At 41.8% G+C, this 23,034-nt stretch overlaps 1 protein-coding gene across 1 annotated transcript in view; it reads right to left on the bottom strand.

The window, feature by feature from the left end:
- The window catches only part of LOC139748034 (ionotropic receptor 93a-like), a 245,070-nt gene that overhangs the window by 31,079 nt on the left and 190,957 nt on the right, over positions 1-23,034 (bottom strand). Inside the window, exon 15 of the mRNA XM_071660598.1 lies at positions 8,203-8,423. Within this exon, the coding sequence (XP_071516699.1) occupies positions 8,203-8,423 (221 nt within the window). The remainder of the gene's footprint in view (positions 1-8,202; positions 8,424-23,034) is intronic.

Genomic DNA, 23,034 nt, shown 5'->3' with positions numbered 1-23,034 from the left:
GCATGTGGCATGAGAAAGGTGGGAGGTCGGAAAATTACAAAGTGTAGGGAGTGAGGGATGAAGAAGTACTGTTGTTAGTGAAAGAGAAAAGAGAGGCGTTTGGACGGTACTTGCAAGGAAGTAGTGCACATGACCAGGAGATGTATAAGAGAAAGCTCAGGTGGCAAGAGAAAGGTGCAAGATTTGAAAAAGAGGGTATATGTCTGCTTTACTGGCCGTAACCATTGTAAGGGAGAGTGACTAAGGAGGTCACGTGGCGGGAGTTGACCTAGGTAGCTGGATGTGTTAATCTCTCATAATGATTTGGTTAATGCTAGGATGGGCTTTGAAATTGCCTGGGGACAGATTAAGATTCTTAGTATTAGCAATTAAGACAATGACATTACGTGTGGCATGATCAGCAGAGGGGTATAAAATAACGGGATGTTCAAGATCTATGGCCAGGGTGATCATTTTCATGACAATGTTTAGCGATCGCATTTTTGTGGTCATCCCTGCGTACTGAATGACGGTGCCAATAACACCTCTCCGTTACACTTTTACCTGTCTGGCATATATAAATGTATTTACATGCCTTGCATTTGACGGCCAAACGCCCAATTGTTGCTTGATTTGGCCCATTAGTCGTTAAGGTCTTACTGATGGTATGATTGTACTGAAAAGCAACATTACAAACACTGTTTTTTTAGAATATATCTTAGATGGTTTAAGTTGGGCGAATAGAGCAACATTAAAAATTCTGATTTATCCTTATATGTCACATCTTTGTTACATGAAGTATGAAATGTCTTCCTAGCTTTCCAGTGAGCTTTTTTCACAAACCAATTATATGACTACATTCATCTACCAGTCCTGTGGGATCACATATCCGTAGTGCTCTTAAAAACACAGACATAACTAAAGACATTTTTATAGAAGAATCGTGTACTGAGAAACAATGAACATAACTCTCAGAGTTGGTAGGTTTCCTGTAGATTTTAAAGGACAAATGATCAGAGTCTCTATTTATCAACACATCTAGAAAAGGCAGTTTGCCTTCCTTTTCCCATTCCATTTTGAATCTGTTAGATTGATGGATGTTACTGTGATACTGGGGTCGATGTTATTTAATTCATTAAAGAAAACATGACAGTCTTGGGAGGATGGCCACAGAGAACACACATCATCCACGTAACTAAACCAGACTTTCGGATGATTATATTGAAGTTAAAATTTTAATCTCAAAATTCTCCATAAATAAATCATTAAGAATTAGACTAAGAAGGTTCCCATGGCAAGATCAAATTTCTCTCTATAGGAATTCCCTTCATCATCTTGGAAAACATTATTATAAACACAAACTCAACTAAGTCAATGAAAGTTTTTATGAACAGGGGCAAGTTAAGGCTGAGATCAGGCAATTTCCTCCTTCGTTATGTGATGGTCTCATTAATGGGGACTTTAGTGAAAAGGGAATTCACATCAAAACTAATGAGTTGATGATCATACAAATTACTATTTCTTTGTTATCAATATCTAAGCTATTGATACCATGCGATGAAGAGATGTTTCCTTGAACATTGCTGTGATGTTTTGCTGACCATTGAGATAACTTATAACCAGGGAGTTAACAGATGATATAATTGGTCTGAGGAGACATCCATCTTTGTGAGTTTTGGGAGACCATATATATAAGGAAGAGAGGGACTCACCCTCCTTGCTGACTTCACAATGTCCTGCTGCTTATACAACATTTAGTTCAGTGTAAATTTGAGAGTCTTTACTTTATTATTAAGGGGATTGGATATTAATCTTTCCTACGTTTCAATATCATTTAAAAGATCCTGAAGTTTACATCTCCAGTCCACCGTATTTAAAATCACGAACTGGCTAGTCGTATCTGATTATGTGATGTGAAACTCTTCATTTTTCTTGAGATTTGCAACGGCTCTTCGGAATCTTTGTTGCATGTCACTACACTTAGAAACACATTCACTGGTCAGGGCATCTAAAAGTGGACTAGATACAAAATCAAATTCCTGGTTGGTGCCACATATGAAGAAAAATTACATGTTAGATATCATTGTATGAACTCCTGAAGTGCAATATCCCCTTCATACTATCATCATGGAAAAGTATGATCATCATATCTGTTGATGTATAGCGCAAGGAAACAGACGAAAGAATGACCCAACCCACCCCCACACACATGCATATATATAAACGCCCACACACGCAATACACATACCAATACATTTCAACGTATACATACATATACATACACAAACATATACATATATACACATGTACATATTTATACATGATGTCGTCATCCATTCTCATCGGCACCCCACAACATATGAAATGGCAACCCCCCCTCCCCCCGCGCACGCGCGAGGTAGCACTAGGAAAAGACAACAGAGGTCACATTCATTCACACTCAGTCTCTAGCTGTCATGTATAATGCACCGAAACCACAGCTCCCTTTCCACATCCAGGCCCCACAAAACTTTCCATGGTTTACCCAAGACGCTTCAAATACCCAGCTTCAATCCATTGACACCACGTCGACCCCGGTATACAACATCGTTCCAATGCACTCTATTCCTTGCACGCCTTTCACCCTCCTACATGTTCAGACCCCGGTCGCTCAAAATCTTTTTCACTCCATCTTTCCACTTCCAATTTGGTCTCCCACTTCTCGTTCCCTCCACCTCTGACACATATATCCTCTTCGTCAATCTTTCCTCACTCATTCTCTCCATGTGACCAAACCATTTCAAAACACCCTCTTCTGCTCTATCAAACACACTCTTTTTATTACCACACATCTCTCTTACTCGTTCATTACTTGATCAAACCACCTCTCACCACATATTGTCCTCAGACATCTCATTTCCAACACATCCACCCTCTTCCGCACAACTCTATCTATAGCCTACGCCTCGCAACCATATAACATTGTTGGAACCACTATTCCTTCAAACATACCCATTTTTGCTTTCCGAGATAATGTTCTCGCCTTCCACACATTTTCAACGTTCCCAGAACTTTCGCACCCTCCCCCACCCTTTGACTCACTTCCGATTCTCTGGTTCCATCCGCTGCCAAATCCACTACCAGATATCTAAAACACTTCACTTCCTCCAGTTTTTCTCCATTCAAACTTACCTTCCAATTGACTTGTCCCGCAACCCTAATGTGCCTAATAACCTTGCTCTTATTCACATTTACTCTCAGCTTTCTTCTTTCACACACTTTACCAAACTAAGTCACCAGCTTCTGCAGTTTCTCACCCAAATCAGCCACCAGCGCTGTATCATCAGCGAGTAACAACTGACTCACTTCTCAATCCCTCTCATCCACAATAGACTGCATACTTGCCCTTCTCTCCAGAACTCTTGCATTCACCTCCCTAACAACTCCATCCATAAACAAATTAAACAACCATGGAGACATCACGCACCCCTGCCGCAAGCTGACATTCACTGAGAACCAATCACTTTCCTCTCTTCCTACTCGTACACATGCCTTACATACTCGAAAAAAAATTTTCACTGTTTCTAGCAACTTGCCTCCCACACCTTCCACAGAACATCTCTATCAACTCTATCATATGCCTTCTCCAGATCCGTAAATGCTACATACAAATCCATATACTTTTCTAAGCATTTCTCACATACATTCTTCAAAGCAAACACCTGATCCACACATCCTCTACAACTTCTTAAACCACACTGCTCTTCCCCAATCTGATGCTCTGTACATGCCCCCCTTTTTTAATAGATTCCCTGCATAGCATCCAAACCCGCTGCCTTGCCGGCTTTCATCTTCCACAAAGCTTTTACTACCTCTTCTCTGTTTACCAAATTATTCTCCCTAACCCTCTCACTTTGCACACCACCTCGACCAAAACACCCTATATCTGCCTCTCTATCATCTAACACATTCAACAAACCTTCAAAATACTCACTCCATCTCCTTCTCACGTCACCCCTACTTGTTATCATCTCCCCATTAGCCTCTTCACCGATGTTCCCATTTCTTCTCTTGTCTTACGCAATTTATTTACCTCCTTCCAAAACATATTTTTATTCTCCCTAAGATTTACTGATACTCTCTCACCCCAACTCTCATTTGCCCTCTTTTTTGCCTCTTGCACCTTTCTCTTGATCCCCTGCCTCTTTCTTTTATACATTTCCCAGTCATCTGCACTATTTCCATGCAATAATCGTCCAAATGCCTCTTCTCTTTCGCTAATAATATTACTTCTTCATCCCACTACTCACTATCGTTTCTAATCTGTCCACCTACCACGCTTCTCATGCCACAAGCACCTTTTGCGCAAGCTGTCACTGCTTTCCTAAATACATCCCATTCCTCTCCCATTCCCCTTACCTCTTTTGTTCTCACCTTTATCCATTCTGTTCTCAGTCTCTCCTGGTACTTCCTCACACAAGTCTCCTTCCCAAGCTCACTTACTCTCACCACTCTCTTCACCCTAACATTCTCTCTTCTTTTCTGAAAACCTCTACAAATCTTCACTTTCGCCTCCACAAGATAATGATCAGACATCCCTCCAGTTGCACCTCTCAGCACATTAACATCCAAAAGTCTCTCTTTACCGCGCCTAACAATTAACACGTAATCCAGTAATGGTCTATGGCCATCTCTCCTACTTACTTACGTATACTTATGTATATCTCTCTTTTTAAAGCAGGTATTCCAATCACCAGTCCTTTTTCAGCACACAAATCTACAAGCTCTTCACCATTTCCATTTACAACACTGAACACCCCATGTACACCAATTATTCCCTCTACTGCCACATTACTCACCTTTGCATTCGAATCACCCATCACTATAACCCGGTCTTGTGCATCAAAACTACTAACACACTCACTCAGCTACTACCAAAACACTTGCCTCTCATGATCTTTCTTCTCATGCCCAGATGCATATGCACCAATAATCACCCATCTCTCTCTCCATCCACTTCTTTGCCCATATCAATCTAGAGTTTAATTTCTTGCACTCTATCACATACTTCCACCACTCCTGTTTCAGAAGCAGTGCTACTCCTTCCCTTGCTCTTGTCCTCTCTCCCCAAACCACTCTTCCCCTTTACCCTTGAGCTTCGTTTCACTCAGAGCCAAAACATCCAGGTTCCTTTCCTCAAACATACTACCTATCTCTCCTTTTTTCTCATCTTGTTTACATCCACACACATTTAGACACCCCAATCTGAGCCTTCGAGGAGGATGAGCACTCCCCGCGTGACTCCTTTTTCTGTTTCCCTTTTTAGATATTTAAAATGCAAGGAGGGACCTTCTGGAGCAGTATCTTTTTGTAGCTTTTTAGGTCTAGTTTTATTTTTGTTTTTATTTTCATTTCTTTGTGTGTGTGTGTGTGTGTGTCTACATATTTGTATTTACCTCACTACACTGCACGAGGTGGCAGTTTTTACATACATGTTTGTCTCATATCTTGAACCTGCATTACCATTATATATGTTCGTAAGATTCTGTATGAAGTCTGTATGATCCTTGTCCTCAGTCATTTTGTTCCAGTCATCCACCATTGTATACTATGTATATGTCTGTATGTGACTACCATGGGTCAGTATGTATGTGTGTGTGTATATGATTACCATGCGTCAGTATGTATGTGTGTGTATGTGATTACCATGGGTCAGTATGTATGTGTGTGTATATGATTACCATGGGTCAGTGTGGGTCACCTTGAACCAGTAACGAGGACGGACTTGATCTCCCACTTCTTCACCAGACTCGTCTCCAACTATCTAAATGCCAGCGACGACTGATTTCTTACGATGAACTTTCGTCGACGTCTAAACACCTTTGAATTACTAATCTTTGCCTTTCGATTCGAGTCACATTCTAAGATATCGTGGTGAAGGTCTGCACGCCAGCCAAATACTTAGCAATCTTGATAGTACCACAGACTAGCTCACTCCCACACGTCAGCCCTCTACTTTTAGAAAGTGTTTATGTACTTTTGATCAACTTAAGGGTCATTCGTAAAGCAGTCGAATAAGAAAAGCCTTACCGTGTCAAGTGTAAGCTACTGATGATGGAACAACACTTGAAGACGTTACTGTCATCTGATAATTACTGAAGGAAACAAAGTATAAACTGTACCCAGGACTCACGTCGCCCTCTACACACATCTATCCAACAAAAACAAGTTTAGCCTCGACGCAAAAGAGGAGATCTAATCCTGTAACCTTAAGACTTGTCCAGGCTTAGACTTAAAGCCTATCGTACGGGAAAACACTTACCTCGAGGGTTTCAACATTAATCAATCTTACCTTTGTCTGACCATGTTGTTAACGACCTCAGACAACTAGTTAGACTTTCATTTGTTCTAAACAACACCAACAACAGTGTCCACTCGACCTTCATCTACAACAAGGAACTCACCCTGATGTTTACTCACAAATGATAGATTAAACCAAACCTCTAACAGAAACGGTGGATTAGATTGAATCTCTAACACAAGCAATAGATTGAAACTAACTTCTAACGCAAGCAATGGATTGAAACCTAAACTTCTGACACAAGTGAGGGATTGAATTAAACTTCTAACACAAGTGAAGGATTGAACTAATCTTCTGACACAAGTGAGGGATTGAACTGAACTTCTAACACGTGAGGGATTGAATTAAACTTCTAACACAAGTGAGGGATTGAACTAAACTTCTAACACAAGTGAAGGATTGAACTAATCTTCTAACACAAGTGAGGGATTAAACTAAACTTCTAACACAAGTGAGGGATTGAATTAAACTTCTAACACAAGTGAGGGATTAAACTAAACTTCTAACACAAGTGAAGGATTGAACTAAACTTCCAACACAAGTGAAGGATTGAACTAAACTTCTAACACAAGTGAGAGATTGAATTAAACTTCTAACACAAGTGAAGGATTGAACTAAACTTCTAACACAAGTGAAGGATTGAACTAAACTTCTAACACAAGTGAAGGATTGAACTAATCATCCAACGCAAGTGAGAGATTGAACTAAACTTTGAACACGAGTGAAGGATTGAACTAAACTTCTAACACAAGTGAAGGATTGAACTAAACCTCGAACACAAGTGAAGGATTGAACTAATCTACTAACACAAGTGAGGGATTGAACTAAACTTCGAACACAAGTGAGAAATTGAACTAAACTTCTAACACAAGTGAAGGATTGAACTAAACTTCTAACACAAGTGAAGGATTGAACTAAACTTCTAACACAAGTGTAGGATTGAACTAAACTTCTAACACAAATGAAGGATTGAACTAAACTTCTAACACAAGTGAGGGATTGAACTAGACTTCTAATACAAGTGAAGGATTGAACTAAACTTCAAACACAAGTGAAGGATTGAACTAAACTTCTAACGCAAGTGTAGGATTGAACTAAACTTCTAACACAAATGAAGGATTGAACTAGACTTCTAACACAAGTGAAGGATTGAACTAAACTTCTAACACAAGTGAAGGATTGAACTAAACTTCAAACACAAGTGAAGGATTGAACTAAATTTCTAACGCAAGTGTTGGATTGAACTAAACTTCTAACACAAATGAAGGATTGAACTAAACTTCTTGAACTATACTTTAACACAAGTGAAGGATTGAATTAAATTTCTAACACAAATGAAGGATTGAACTAAACTTATAACAGAAGTGTAGGATTGAACTAAACTTCTAACACAAATGAAGGATTGAACTAAACTTCTAACACAAGTGAAGGATTGAACTAAACTTCTAACACAAATGAAGGATTGAACTAAATTTCTAACACAAGTGAAGGATTGAACTAAACTTCTAACACAAATGAAGGATTGAACTAAACTTCTAACACAAATAAAGGATTGAACCAAACTTCTAACACAAATAAAGGATTGAACTAAACTTCTAACACAAGTGAAGGATTGAACTAAACTTCTAACACAAATGAAGGATTGAACTAAACTTCTAACACAAATGAAGGATTGAACTAAACTTCTAACACAAGTGAAGGATTGAACTAAACTTCTAACACAAGTGAAGGATTGAACTAAACTTCTAACACAAATGAAGGATTGAACTAAACTTCTAACACAAGTGGAGGATTGAACTAAACTTCTAACGCAAGTGAAGGATTGAACTAAACTTCTTAACCTATGCAGGAGGATCCTGAAGGAGGAGTGTAGCACGACCTACTTGGAAGTAGTCCTCCAGGACGGTACCGCCGATGTAGCCCCAGGTCATGGAGTCCTGCATCTTCAGTAGATCGTCCAAGGTGCTGACTGGGTTCTCGATCTGTGGGAAGGTGAGGAAGGCCACCAGGTTCCCGGAGTAGGTGGTCACCACGATCAGTACGAAGATCCACCAGAAGCCCACAACCAAACGTCCCGAGTTGCTCAGCGGCAGCTTGGTACCTCCTGCAGCAGCCGACGTGTGACAAGAGGAGGGACGAGGGAAAGATGGAGAGAGGAAAGAAGTAGGATGATTAGGAGGAGGAAAAAAGCAAGCAGGCAGCTGTTGTCATTACCTTAAATTCACTTGATACGCGTTTTTAAGAAAAGAAAATTATTTCAGGTGTCACATATAATATCAACTACAAGAATGTTTTAATAGTAAACATTTATCGCCGTTTAACGCGTTAGCGAGGTAGCACCAAAAACAGACGAAGAAAGGCCTCATTCGCGCATACCCATTTTCCAGCCGTCATGTGTCATACACCGAAACCACAGTTCTCTACTCACAACCTGGCCCCACCAACCTTTCTGTAGTTTCCCCCGGGCGCTTCATATTGACAGCAGGTCAATATGAATATGTGGTGTGAGGTGGTTTGATCGAGTAAGTGATGAAAAGGTAAGAGAAATGTGTGGTAGTAAAGAGAGTGTGGTTGAGAGAGCAGAAGAGGGTGTTTTGAAATGGTTTGGTCACATGAAGACAATAAGTGAGGAAAGATTGACCAAGAGGATATATGTGTCAGAGGTGGAGGGAACGAGGAGAAGTGTGAGACCAAATTGGAGGTGGACGGATGGAGTGAAAAGATTTTGAGCGATCGAGGCCTGGACATACAGGAGGGTGAAAGGCGTGCAAGGAATAGAGTGAACTGGAACGATGTGGTGGTATACCGGGGTCGACGTGGTGTCAACAGATTGAAGCAAGGCATGTGAAGCGTCTGGGGTAAACCATGGGAAGTTTTGTTGGGCCTGGATATGGAAAGGTAGCTGTGGCTTCGGTGCATTATACATGGCAGCTGAGTGTGAACGAATGTGGCCTTTGTTGTCTTTTCCTAGCGCTACCTCTCGCGCATGCGGGGGGAGGGGTTGTCATTTCATGAATGAATACAAGCAGCAAGTACGAATATATACATGTGAATATATGTATATGTCTGTGAATGTATACATATGTATACGTTGAAATGTATAGGTATGTATATGTGCGTGCGTGGACGTGTATGTATATACATGTGTATGTGGATGGGTTGGGCCATTCTTTCGTCTGTTTCCTTGCGCTACCTCGCTAAAGCGGGAGACAGCGACAAAGTATAATAAATATGATAACTAAAAGAAATATATATATATATATATATATATATATATATATATATATATATATATATATATATATATTTTTTTTTTTAATTTTCCAAAAGAAGGAACAGAGAATTGGGCCAGGTGAGGGTATTCCCTCAAAGGCCCAGGCCTCTGTTCTTAACGCTACCTCGCTAATGCGGGACATGGCGAATAGTTTGAAAGAAAAAGAAAGATATATATATATATATATATATATATATATATATATATATATATATATATATATATATATATATATATATATATACATATATATATATATGCAGAAGCTGGTGACTGAGTTTGGTAAAGTATTGTGGAAGAAGAAAGTTAAGAGTAAATGTGAATAAGAGCAAGGTTATTAGGTACAGTAAGGTTGAGGGTCAAGTCAATTGGGAGGTGAGTTTGAATGGAGAAAAACTGGAGGAAGTGAAGTGTTTTAGATATCTGGGAGTGGATCTGGCAGCGGATGGAACCATGGAAGCGGAAGTGGATCATAGGGTGGGGGAGGGGGCGAAAATTCTGGGGGCCTTGAAGAATGTGTGGAAGCCGAGAACATTATCTCGGAAAGCAAAAATGGGTATGTTTGAAGGAATAGTGGTTCCAACAATGTTGTATGGTTGCGAGGCGTGGGCTATGGATAGAGTTGTGCGCAGGAGGATGGATGTGCTGGAAATGAGATGTTTGAGGACAATGTGTGGTGTGAGGTGGTTTGATCGAGTGAGTAACGTAAGGGTAAGAGAGATGTGTGGAAATAAAAAGAGCGTGGTTGAGAGAGCAGAAGAGGGTGTTTTGAAGTGGTTTGGGCACATGGAGAGAATGAGTGAGGAAAGATTGACCAAGAGGATATATGTGTCGGAGGTGGAGGGAACGAGGAGAAGAGGGAGACCAAATTCGAGGTGGAAAGATGGAGTAAAAAAGATTTTGTGTGATCGGGGCCTGAACATGCAGGAGGGTGAAAGGAGGGCAAGGAATAGAGTGAATTGGAGCGATGTGGTATACCGGGGTTGACGTGCTGTCAGTGGATTGAATCAAGGCATGTGAAGCGTCTGGGGTAAACCATGGAAAGCTGTGTAGGTATGTATATTTGCGTGTGTGGACGTATGTATATACATGTGTATGGGGGGGGGTTGGGCCATTTCTTTCGTCTGTTTCCTTGCGCTACCTCGCAAACGCGGAAGACAGCGACAAAGAATAATAATAATAATAATATATATATATATATGTATATATATATAGGGTGTCTTTGTCGAGGTGGTGTGCAAAGTGAGAGGGTTGGGGAAAATGATTTGGTAAACAGAGAAGAGGTAGTAAAAGCTTTGCGGAAGATGAAAGCCGGCAAGGCAGCAGGTTTGGATGGTATTGCAGTGGAATTTATTAAAAAAGGGGGTGACTGTATTGTTGACTGGTTGGTAAGGTTATTTAATGTATGTATGACTCATGGTGAGGTGCCTGAGGATTGGCGGAATGCGTGCATAGTGCCATTGTACAAAGGCAAAGAGGATAAGAGTGACTGCTCAGGTTACAGAGGTATAAGTTTGTTGAGTATTCCTGGTAAATCATATGGGAGGGTATTGATTGAGAGGGTGAAGGCATGTACAGAGCATCAGTTTGGGGAAGAGCAGTGTGGTTTCAGAAGTGGTAGAGGATTTGTGGATCAGGTGTTTGCTTTGAAGAATGTATGTGAGAAATACTTAGAAAAGCAAATGGATTTGTATGTAGCATTTATGGATCTGGAGAAGGCATATGATAGAGATGATAGAGATGCTCTGTGAAAGGTAATAAGAATATATGGTGTGGGTGGCAAGTTGTTAGAAGCAGTGAAAAGTTTTTATCGAGGATGTAAGGCATGTGTACGTGTAGGAAGAGAGGAAAGTGATCGGTTCTCAGTGAATGTAGGTTTGCGGCAGGGGTGTGTGATGTCTCCATGGTTGTTTAATTTGTTTATGGATGGGGTTGTTAGGGAGGTGAATGCAAGAGTTTTGGAAAGAGGAGCAAGAATGAAGTCTGTTGTGGATGAGAGAGCTTGGGAAGTGAGTCAGTTGTTGTTCGCTGATGATACAGCGCTGGTGGCTGATTCATGTGAGAAACTGCAGAAGCTGGTGACTGAGTTTGGTAAAGTGTGTGAAAGAAGAAAGTTAAGAGTAAATGTGAATAAGAGCAAGGTTATTAGGTACAGTAGGGTTGAGGGTCAAGTCAATTGGGAGGTAGATTTGAATGGAGAAAAACTGGAGGAAGTAAAGTGTTTTAGATATCTGAGAGTGGATCTGGCAGCGGATGGAACCATGGAAGCGGAAGTGAACCATAGGGTAGGGGAGGGGGCGAAAATCCTGCGAGTCTTGAAGAATGTGTGGAAGTCGAGAACATTATCTCGGAAAGCAAAAATGGGTATGTTTGAAGGAATAGTGGTTCCAACAATGTTGTATGGTTGCGAAGCGTGGGCTATGGATAGAGTTGTGCGCAGTAGGGTGGATATGCTGGAAATGAGATGTTTGAGGACAATGTGTGGTGTGAGGTGGTTTGATCGAGTAAGTAATGTAAGCGTAAGAGAGATGTGTGGAAATAAAAAGAGCGTGGTTGAGAGAGCAGAAGAGGGTGTTTTGAAATGATTTGGGCACATGGAGAGAATGAGTGAGGAAAGATTGACCAAGAGGATATATGTGTCGGAGGTGGAGGGAACGAGGAGAAGTGGGAGACCAAATTGGAGGTGGAAAGATGGAGTGAAAAAGATTTTGAGTGATCAGGGCCTGAACATGCAGGAGGTGAAAGGCTCGCAAGGAATAGAGTGAATTGGATCGATGTGGTATACCGGGGTTGATGTGCTGTCAGTGGATTGAATCAGGGCATGCGAAGCGTCTGGGGTAAAACATGGAAAGCTGTGTAGGTATGTATATTTGCGTGTTTGGACGTATGTATATACATGTGTATGGGGGTGGGTTGGGCCATTTCTTTCGTTTGTTTCCTTGCGCTACCTCGCAGACGCGGGAGACAGCGACAAAGCAAGAAAAAAAAAAAAAAAAAAAAAAAAAAATATATATATATATATATATATATATATATATATATATATATATATATATATATATATATATATATATATATATATATATATATATATATATATATATATATATATATATATATCACTAGGATAGGGGAGAAAGAATACTTCCCACCCATTCCCCACGTGTCGTAGAAGGCAACTAAAGTGGACTGGAGCGGGCGGTTAGATCCCCCCCCCCCCCCTTGTATTTCAACTTTCTAAAAGGGGAGACAGAAGGAGGAGTCACGCGGGGAGTGCTCATCCTCATCGAAGGCTCAGACTGGGGTGTCTAAATATGTTCGGATGTAACCAAGATGAGAAAAAAGGAGAGATGGGTAGTATGTTTGAGGAAAGGAACCTGGATGTTTTGGCTCTGAGTGAAACGAAGTACAAGGTTAAAGGGGAAGAATGGTTTAGAAATGTTTCGGGAGTGAAGTCAGGGGTTGGTGAGAGGACAAGAGTAAAGGAAGGAGTAGCACTACTCCTGAAACAGGAGTGGTGGGAGTATGTGATAGAGTGTATGGAAGTAAACTCTTGATTGATATGGGTAAAACTGAACGTGGATGGAGAGAGATGGGTGATTATTAAGACCTATGCACCTGGGCATGAGAAGAAAGATCATGAGAGGCAAGTGCTTTGGGAGCAGCTGAGTGAGTGCGTTAGCAGTTTTGATGCACGAGACCGGGTTATAGTGATGGGTGATTTGAATGCAAAGGTGAGTAATGTGGTTGTTGAGGGAATAATTGGTGCACATGCGGTGTTCAGTGTTGTGCATGGAAATGGTGAAGAGCTTGTAGATTTGTGTGCTGAAAAAGGACTGGTGATTGGGAATACCTGCTTTAAAAAGTGAAATATACGTAAGCATACGTATGCAAATAGGAGAGATGGCCAGAGAGCGTTACTGGATTACGTGTTAATTGATAGGCGCGCGAAAGAGAGACATTGGGTTGTTCATGTTCTGAGAGGTGTAACTAGAGGGATGTCTAATCATTGTCTTGTGTAGGCGAAGGTGAAGATTTCTAGAGGTTTTCAGAAAAGAAGAGAAAATGTTGGGGTGAAGAGAGTGGTGAAATCAAGTGAGCTTGGGTAGGAGACTTGTGTGAGGAAGTATCAGGAGAGACTGAGTGCAGAATGTTAAAAGGTGAGAGCAAAGGACGTAAGGGGGGGTGGAGGAGGAATGGGATGTATTTATAGAAGCAGTGATGGCTTGTGCAAAAGATGCTTGTGGCATGAGAAGCGTGGGAGGTGGGCAGATTAGAAAGGGTACTGAGTTGTGGGATGAAGAAGTAAGATTATTAGTGAAAGAGAAGAGAGTGGTATTTGGACGAGTTTTGCAGGGAAATAGTGCAAATGAGTGGGAGATGTATAAAAGAAAGAGGCAGGAGGTCAAGAGAAAGGTGGAAGAGGTGAAAAAGAGGGCAAATGAGAGTTGGGGTGAGAGAGTATCACTGAATTTTAGGGAAAAAAAGATGTTATGGAAGGAAGTAAATAAAGTGCGGAAGAGAACAAATGGGAACATCGGTGAAGGGGGCAAATGGGGAGGCAATAACAAATAGTGGTGATGTGAGAAGGAGATGGAGTGAGTATTTTGAAGGTTTGTTGAATGTGTTAGATGATGGAGTGGCAGATATAGGGTGTTTTGGTCGAGGTGGTGTGCGAAGTGAGAGGGTCAGGGAGAATGATTTGGTAAACAGAGAAGACAAGATGAAAGCCGGTAAGGCAGCGGGTTTGGATGGTATTGCAATGGAATTTATTAAAAAAGGGGGTGACTGTGGTGTTGACTGGTTGGTGAGGATATTCAATGAATGTATGGCTCATGGCGAGGTGCCTGAGGATAGGCGGAATGCATGCATAGTGCCATTGTACAAGGGCAAAAGGGATAAAGGTGAGTGTTGAAATTACAAAGGTATAAGTTTGTTGAGTACTCCTGGGAAAAATCATATGGGAGGGTATTGATTGAGAGGGTGAAGGCATGTACAGAACATCAGATTGGGGGAGAGCTTCCATGTTTCCATCCGCTGCCAAATCCACTCCGAGATATCTAAAACACTTTACTTCCTCCAGTTTTTCTCTATTCAAACTTACCTCCCAGTTGACTTGTCCCTTATTCCTACTATACCTAATAACTTTGCTCTTATTCACATTTACTCTCTGTTTTCTTTTTTTACACACTTTACCAAACTCAGTCACCAGCTTCTGCAGTTTCTCACCCAAATCAGCCACCAGTGCTGTACCATCAGCTAACAACAACTGACTCACTTCCCAAGCTCTCTCATCCACAACAGACTGCATACTAGCCCCTCTATCCAAAACTCTTGCATTCACCTCCCTAACAACCCCATCCATAAACAAATTAAACAACCATGGAGACATCACGCACCGCTGCCGCAAACCAACATTCACTGAGAACCAGTCACTTTCCTCTCTTCCTACTCGTACGCACGCCTTACATGGAGGCGAAGTTGAAGATTTGTAGAAGTTTACAGAAAAGAGAATGTTGAGGTGAGGAGAGTGGTGAGAGTAACTGAGCTTCGAAAGGAGAGTTGTGTGAGGCATTTCCAGGAGGAATTGAGTGCAGAATGGAAAAAAGTGAGAGCAAATGACGTAAGGGGAGTGAGGAAGGAATGAGATGTATTTAGGGAAGCAGTAATGGCTTGTTTAAGAAATGCCTGTGGCATGAGAAAGGTGGGAGGTGGGCAGATTAGAAAGGGTATTCAGTAGTGGGATGAAGAAGTAAGGTTGTTTGTGAGGAAGAGAGAGGCATTTGGACGATTTTTACAGGGAGGTAGTGCAAATGACAGGATGATGTAAAAAAGAAAGAGGCAAGAGTTCAAGATAAAGGTGCAAGAGGAGAAAAAGAGAGCAAATGAGAGTTAGGGTGAGAGAGTATCATTAAATTTTAGGGAGAATTAAAAGATGTTTCGGGAGGAGTTAAATAAAGTAAGTAAGACAAGAGAACAAATGGGAACATCGGTGAAGGGGACAAATGGAAAGGTAATAACAAGTCGTGGTGAAGTGAAGGTGAAATGGAGTGAATATTTTGAAGGTTTGTTGAATGGGTTGATGATAGAGTGGCAGATATAGGGTGTTTTGGTCGAGGTGGTGTGCGAAGTGAGAGGGTTAGGGAGAATGATTTGGTAAACATATAAGAGGTAGTGAAAGCTATGCTGATGATGAAAGGCGGCAAGGCGGCGGGTTTGGATGGTATTGCTGTGGAATTTATCAAAAAAGGTGGTGAATGTTGTTGTCTGGTTGGTGAGAAATATTCAATGTATGTATGGTTCATGGTGAGGTGCCTGAGGATTGGAGGAATGCATGCATAGTGCCATTGTACAAAGGCAAAGGGGATAAAGGTGAGTGCTCAAACTCTAGAGGTTAAGTTTGTTGAGTATTCCTTGGAAATTATATTGGAGGGTATTGATTGAAAGGATCAAGGTATGTACATCAGACTGGGGAAGAGCAGTGTGGTTTCAGGAGTGGTAGAGGATATGTGGATCAGGTCTTTGCTTTGAAGAATGTATGTGAGAAATACTTAGAAAAGCAAATAGATTTGTATGTAGCATTTATGGATCTGGAGAGGGCATATGATAGAGTTGATAGAGATGCTCTGTGTAGGGTATTAAGAGTATATGGTGTGGGAGGCAAGTTGTTAGAAGCAGTGAAAAGATTTTATCAAGTGTATATATATATATATATGTTCTGGAAGGAGGTAAATAAAGTGCGTAAGACAAGGGAGCAAATGGGAACTTCAGTGAAGGGCGCAAATGGGGAGGTGATAACAAGTAGTGGTGATGTGAGAAGGAGATGGAGTGAGTATTTTAAAGGTTTGTTGAATGTGTTTGATGATAGAGTGGCAGATATAGGGTGTTTTGGTCGAGGTGGTGTGCAAAGTGAGAGGGTTAGGGAAAATGATTTGGTAAACAGAGAAGAGGTAGTAAAAGCTTTGCGGAAGATGAAAGCCGGCAAGGCAGCAGGTTTGGATGGTATTGCAGTGGAATTTATTAAAAAAGGGGGTGACTGTATTGTGGACTGGTTGGTAAGGTTATTTAATGTATGTATAACTCATGGTGAGGTGCCTGAGGATTGGCGGAATGCGTGCATAGTGCCATTGTACAAAGGCAAAGGGGATAAGAGTGAGTGCTCAAATTACAGAGGTATAAGTTTGTTGAGTATTCCTGGTAAATTATATGGGAGGGTATTGATTGAGAGGGTGAAGGCACGTACAGAGCATCAGATCGGGGAAGAGCAGTGTGGTTTCAGAAGTGGTAGAGGATGTGTGGATCAGGTGTTTGCTTTGAAGAATGTATGTGAGAAATACTTAGAAAAGCAAATGGATTTGTATGTAGCATTTATGGATCTGGAGAAGGCATATGATAGAGTTGATAGAGATGCTCTGTGGAAGGTATTAAGAATATATGGTGTGGGAGGAAAGTTGTTAGAAGCAGTGAAAAGTTTTTATCGAGGATGTAAGGCATGTGTACGTGTAGGAAAAGAGGAAAGTGATTGGTTCTCAGTGAATGTAGGTTTGCGGCAGGGGTGTGTGATGTCTCCATGGTTGTTTAATTTGTTTATGGATGGGGTTGTTAGGGAGGTAAATGCAAGAGTTTTGGAAAGAGGGGCAAGTATGAAGTCTGTTGGGGATGAGAGAGCTTAGGAAGTGAGTCAGTTGTTGTTCGCTGATGATACAGCGCTGGTGGCTGATTCATGTGAGAAACTGCAGAAGCTGGTGACGGAGTTTGGTAAAGTGTGTGGAAGAAGAAAGTTAAGAGTAAATGTGAATAAGAGCAAGGTTATTAGGTACAGTAGGGTTGAGGGTCAAGTCAATTGGGAGGTGAGTTTGAATGGAGAAAAACTGGAGGAAGTGAAGTGTTTTAGATATCTGGGAGTGGATCTGGCAGCGGATGGAACCATGGAAGCGGAAGTGGATCATAGGGTGGGGGAGGGGGCGAAAATTCTGGGGGCCTTGAAGAATGTGTGGAAGTCGAGAACATTATCTCGGAAACAAAAATGGGTATGCTTGAAGGAATAGTGGTTCCAACAATGTTGTATGGTTGCGAAGCGTGGGCTATGGATAGAGTTGTGCGCAGGAGGATGGATGTGCTGGAAATGAGATGTTTGAGGACAATGTGTGGTGTGAGGTGGTTTGATCGAGTGAGTAACGTAAGGGTAAGAGAGATGTGTGGAAATAAAAAGAGCGTGGTTGAGAGAGCAGAAGAGGGTGTTTTGAAGTGGTTTGGGCACATGGAGAGAATGAGTGAGGAAAGATTGACCAAGAGGATATATGTGTCGGAGGTGGAGGGAACGAGGAGAAGAGGGAGACCAAATTGGAGGTGGAAAGATGGAGTGAAAAAGATTTTGTGTGATCGGGGCCTGAACATGCAGGAGGGTGAAAGGAGGGCAAGGAATAGAGTGAATTGGAGCGATGTGGTATACCGGGGTTGACGTGCTGTCAGTGGATTGAATCAAGGCATGTGAAGCGACTGGGGTAAACCATGGAAAGCTGTGTAGGTATGTATATTTGCGTGTGTGGACGTATGTATATACATGTGTATGGGGGGGGTTGGGCCATTTCTTTCGTCTGTTTCCTTGCGCTACCTCGCAAACGCGGGAGACAGCGACAAAGCATAATAAAAAAAAAATAAATATATATATATATATATATATATATATATATATATATATATATATATATATATATATATATATATATATATATATATATATTGCTTTGTCGCTGTCTCCCGCGTTTGCGAGGTAGCGCCAGGAAACAGACGAAAGAATGGCCCAACCCACCCCCATACACATGTATATACATACACGTCCACACACGCAAATATACATACCTATACATCTCAATGTACACATATATATACACACACAGACACATACATATATACCCATGCACACAATTCACACTGTCTGCCTTTATTCATTTCCATCGCCACCTCGCCACACATGGAATTCCATCCCCCTCCCCCCTCATGTGTGCGAGGTAGCGCTGGGAAAAGACAACAAAGGCCCCATTCGTTCACACTCAATCTCTAGCTGTCATGCAATAATGCCCGAAACCACAGCTCCCTTTCCACATCCAGGCCCCACACAACTTTCCATGGTTTACCCCAGACGCTTCACATGCCCTGATTCAATCCACTGACAGCACGTCAACCCCGGTATACCACATCGATCCAATTCACTCCATTCCTTGCCCTCCTTTCACCCTCCTGCATGTTCAGGCCACGATCACTCAAAATTTTTTTCACTCCATCTTTCCACCTCCAATTTGGTCTCCCACTTCTCGTTCCCTCCACCTCCGACACATATATCCTCTTGGTCAATCTTTCCTCACTCATTCTCTCCATGTGCCCAAACCACTTCAAAACACCCTCTTCTGCTCTCTCAACCACGCTCTTTTTATTTCCACACATCTCTCTTACCCTTACATTACTTACTCGATCAAACCACCTCACACCACACATTGTCCTCAAACATCTCATTTCCAGCACATCCACTCTCCTGCGCACAACTCTATCCATAGCCCACGCTTCGCAACCATACAACATTGTTGGAACCACTATTCCTTCAAACATACCCATTTTTGCTTTCCGAGATAATGTTCTCGACTTCCACACATTCTTTCAAGGCTCCCAGGATTTTCGCCCCCTCCCCCACCCTATGATTTACTTCCGCTTCCATGGGTCCATCCGCTGCCAGATCCACTCCCAGATATCTAAAACACTTTACTTCCTCCAGTTTTTCTCCATTCAAACTTACCTCCCAATTGACTTGACCCTCAACCCTACTGTACCTAATAACCTTGCTCTTATTCACATTTACTCTTAACTTTCTTCTTTCACACACTTTCTCACATGAATCATCCACCAGCGCTGTATCATCAGCGAACAACAACTGACTCACTTCCCAAGCTCTCTCATCCCCAACAGACTTCATACTTGCCCCTCTTTCCAAAACTCTTGCATTCACCTCCCTAACAACCTAATCCATAAACAAATTAAAAAACCATGGAGACATCACACACCCCTGCCGCAAACCTATATTTACTGAGAACCAATCACTTTCCTCTCTTCCTACACGTACACATGCCTTACATCCTCGATAAAAACTTTTCACTGCTTCTAACAACTTGCCTCCCACACCATATATTCTTAATACCTTCCACAGAGCATCTCTATCCACTCTATCATATGCCTTCTCCAGATCCATAAATGCTACATACAAATCCATTTGGCGTTGTACAGTTAGGTTCGATAAATCGCTATCAGCTGGCTATGTGCGTCTGTTCGAAAACAACCAGTATAGACCCCGTTGCTCACCATTGTGAGACGAAGGGTATTCGGGTACTTAGTATTTCGAATAGTTGTTTCCTATTATACAGTCCCATAGCCTAGCGGTTAGCATGCCTGCCTCTTGCACAGGGGTTCCAGGTTCGATCCTGGCTGTTGGAGGTTTGTATGTTCTATGAAGGTGCGCGTTCATATGCACTTTATTCGTATTAATATACCTCCGCGTTGTACAGCTAGGTTCGGTAAAACGCTATCAGCTGGCTATGTGCGTCTGTTCGGAAACAACCAGTATAGACCCCGTTGCTCACCATTGTGAAACGAAGGGTATTCGGGTACTTAGTATTTCGATTAGTTGTTTCCTATTATACAGTCCCATAGCCTAATGGTTAGCATGCCTGCCTCTTGCACAGGGGTCCCAGGTTCGATCCTGGCTGTTGGAGGTTTGTATGATATATATATATGTATATATGTATATATATATATATATATATAATTTCTTATTACACTTTGTCGCTGTCTCCCGCGTTAGCGAGGTAGCGCAAGTAAACACACGAAAGAATGGCCCAACCCATGCACATACACCCACATACACCTCCACACACGCACATATGCATAACTATAAATTTCAACGTAGGCATATATATACACACACAGACATATACATATATACACATGTACATAAATCATACTGTCTGCCCTTAATCATTCTCGTCGTCACCCCGCCACACATGAAATAACAACCCCCACCCCCCGTATGTGCGCAAAGTAGCTCTAGGAAAAGACAACAAAGGCCACATTCGTTTACACTCACTCTCTAGCTGGCATGTATAATGCACAGAAACCACAGTTCCCTTTCTACATACAGGCCCCACAGAACTATCCATGGTTTACCCCAGACGCTTCACATGCCCTGGTTCAATTCACTGACAGCACGTCGGCCCAAGTATACCACATCGTTCAAATTCACTCTATTCCTTGCACGCCTTTCACCTTCCTGCATGTTCAGGCCACGATCACTCAAAATCTTTTTCACTCCATCTTTCCAACTCCAATTTGGTCTCCCACTTCTCCTCGTTCCCTCCACCTCTGACACATATATCCTCTTGGTCAATCATTCCTCACTCATTCTCTCCATGTGCCCAAAACATTTCAAAACACCCTCTTCTGCTCTCTCAACCACACTCTTTTTATTACCACACATCTCTCTTACCCTTTCATTACTTACTCGATCAAACCACCTCACACCACATATTGTCCTCAAACATCTCATTTCCAACACATCCACCCTCCTCCGCACAACTCTATCTATAGCCCATGCCTAGCAACCATATAACATTGTTGGAACCACTATTCCTTCAAACATACCCATTTTTGCTTTCCGAGATAATGTTCTCGACTTCCAAACATTCTTCAAGGCTCCCAGAACTTTCACCCCTTCCCCCACCCTATGACTCACTTCCGCTTACATGGTTTCATCCGCTGCCAAATCCACTCCCAGATATCTAAAACTCTTCACTTCCTCCACTTTTTCTCCATTCAAACTTACCTCCCAATTGACTTGTCCCTCAACCCTGCTGTACCTAATAACCTTGTTCTTATTGACATTTACTCTCAGTTTTCTTCTTTCACACACTTTACCAAACTCATTCACCAGCTTCTGCAGTCTCTCACCCGAATCAGCCACCAGCACCGTATCATCAGCTAACAACAACTGACTCACTTCCCAAGCTCTCTCATCCACAACAGACTGCATACTTGCCCCTCTCTCCAAAACTTTTGCACTCACCTCACTAACAACCCCATTAATAAACAAATTAAACAACCATGGAGACATCACACCCCTGCCACAAACCGACATTCACAGAACCAATCACTTTCCTCTTTCCTACTCGTACATATGCTTTACATCCTCGATAAAAACTTTTCACTGCTTCCTGCAACTTGCCTCCCACACCATATATTCTTAATACCTTCGACAGAGCATCTCTATCAACTCTATCATATGCTTTCTCCAGATCCATAAATGCTACATACAAATCCATTTGCTTTTTAACGTATTTATCACATACATTCTTCAAAGGACACACTTCATCCACATATCCTCTACCACTTCCGAAACTACACTGCTCTTCCCCAGTCTGATGCTCTGTACATGTCTTCACCCTCTCAATCAATACCCTCCCATATAATTTCCCAGGAATACTCAATGAACATGTACCTCTGTAAGCTGAGCACTCACCTTTATTCCCTTTGCCTTTGTACAATGGCACTATTCAAGCATATGTATATATATATATGTATATATATATATATATATATATATATATATATATATATATATTTTTTTTTTTTTTTTTTTTTGCTTTGTCGCTGTCTCCCGCGTTTGCGAGGTAGCGCAAGGAAACAGACGAAAGAAATGGCCCAACCCACCCCCATACACATGTATATACATACGTCCATACACGCAAATATACATACCTACACAGCTTTCCATGGTTTACCCCAGACGCTTCACATGCCCTGATTCAATCCACTGACAGCACATCAACCCCGGTATACCACATCGCTCCAATTCACTCTATTCCTTGCCCTCCTTTCACCCTCCTGCATGTTCAGGCCCCGATCACACAAAATCTTTTTCACTCCAACTTTCCACCTCCAATTTGGTCTCCCTCTTCTCCTCGTTCCCTCCACCTCCGACATATATATATCCTCTTGGTCAATCTTTCCTCACTCATTCTCTCCATGTGCCCAAACCATTTCAAAACACCCTCTTCTGCTCTCTCAACCACGCTCTTTTTATTTCCACACATCTCTCTTACCCTTACGTTACTTACTCGATCAAACCACCTCACACCACACATTGTCCTCAAACATCTCATTTCCAGCACATCCATCCTCCTGCACACAACTCTATCCATAGCCCACGCTTCGCAACCATACAACATTGTTGGAACCACTATTCCTTCAAACATACCCATTTTTGCTTTCCGAGATAATGTTCTCGACTTCCACACATTCTTCAAGGCTCCCAGAATTCTCGCCCCCTCCCCCACCCTATGATCCACTTCCGCTTCCATTGTTCCATCCGCTGCCAGATCCACTCCCAGATATCTAAAAC

This window comes from Panulirus ornatus, chromosome 72 (assembly GCF_036320965.1).
Source record: "Panulirus ornatus isolate Po-2019 chromosome 72, ASM3632096v1, whole genome shotgun sequence".
NCBI classification, from domain to species: Eukaryota; Metazoa; Arthropoda; class Malacostraca; order Decapoda; family Palinuridae; genus Panulirus; species Panulirus ornatus.
The sequence above is the reverse complement of the archived record's forward strand: the minus strand, read 5'-3'. Positions and strand labels throughout refer to the sequence as shown.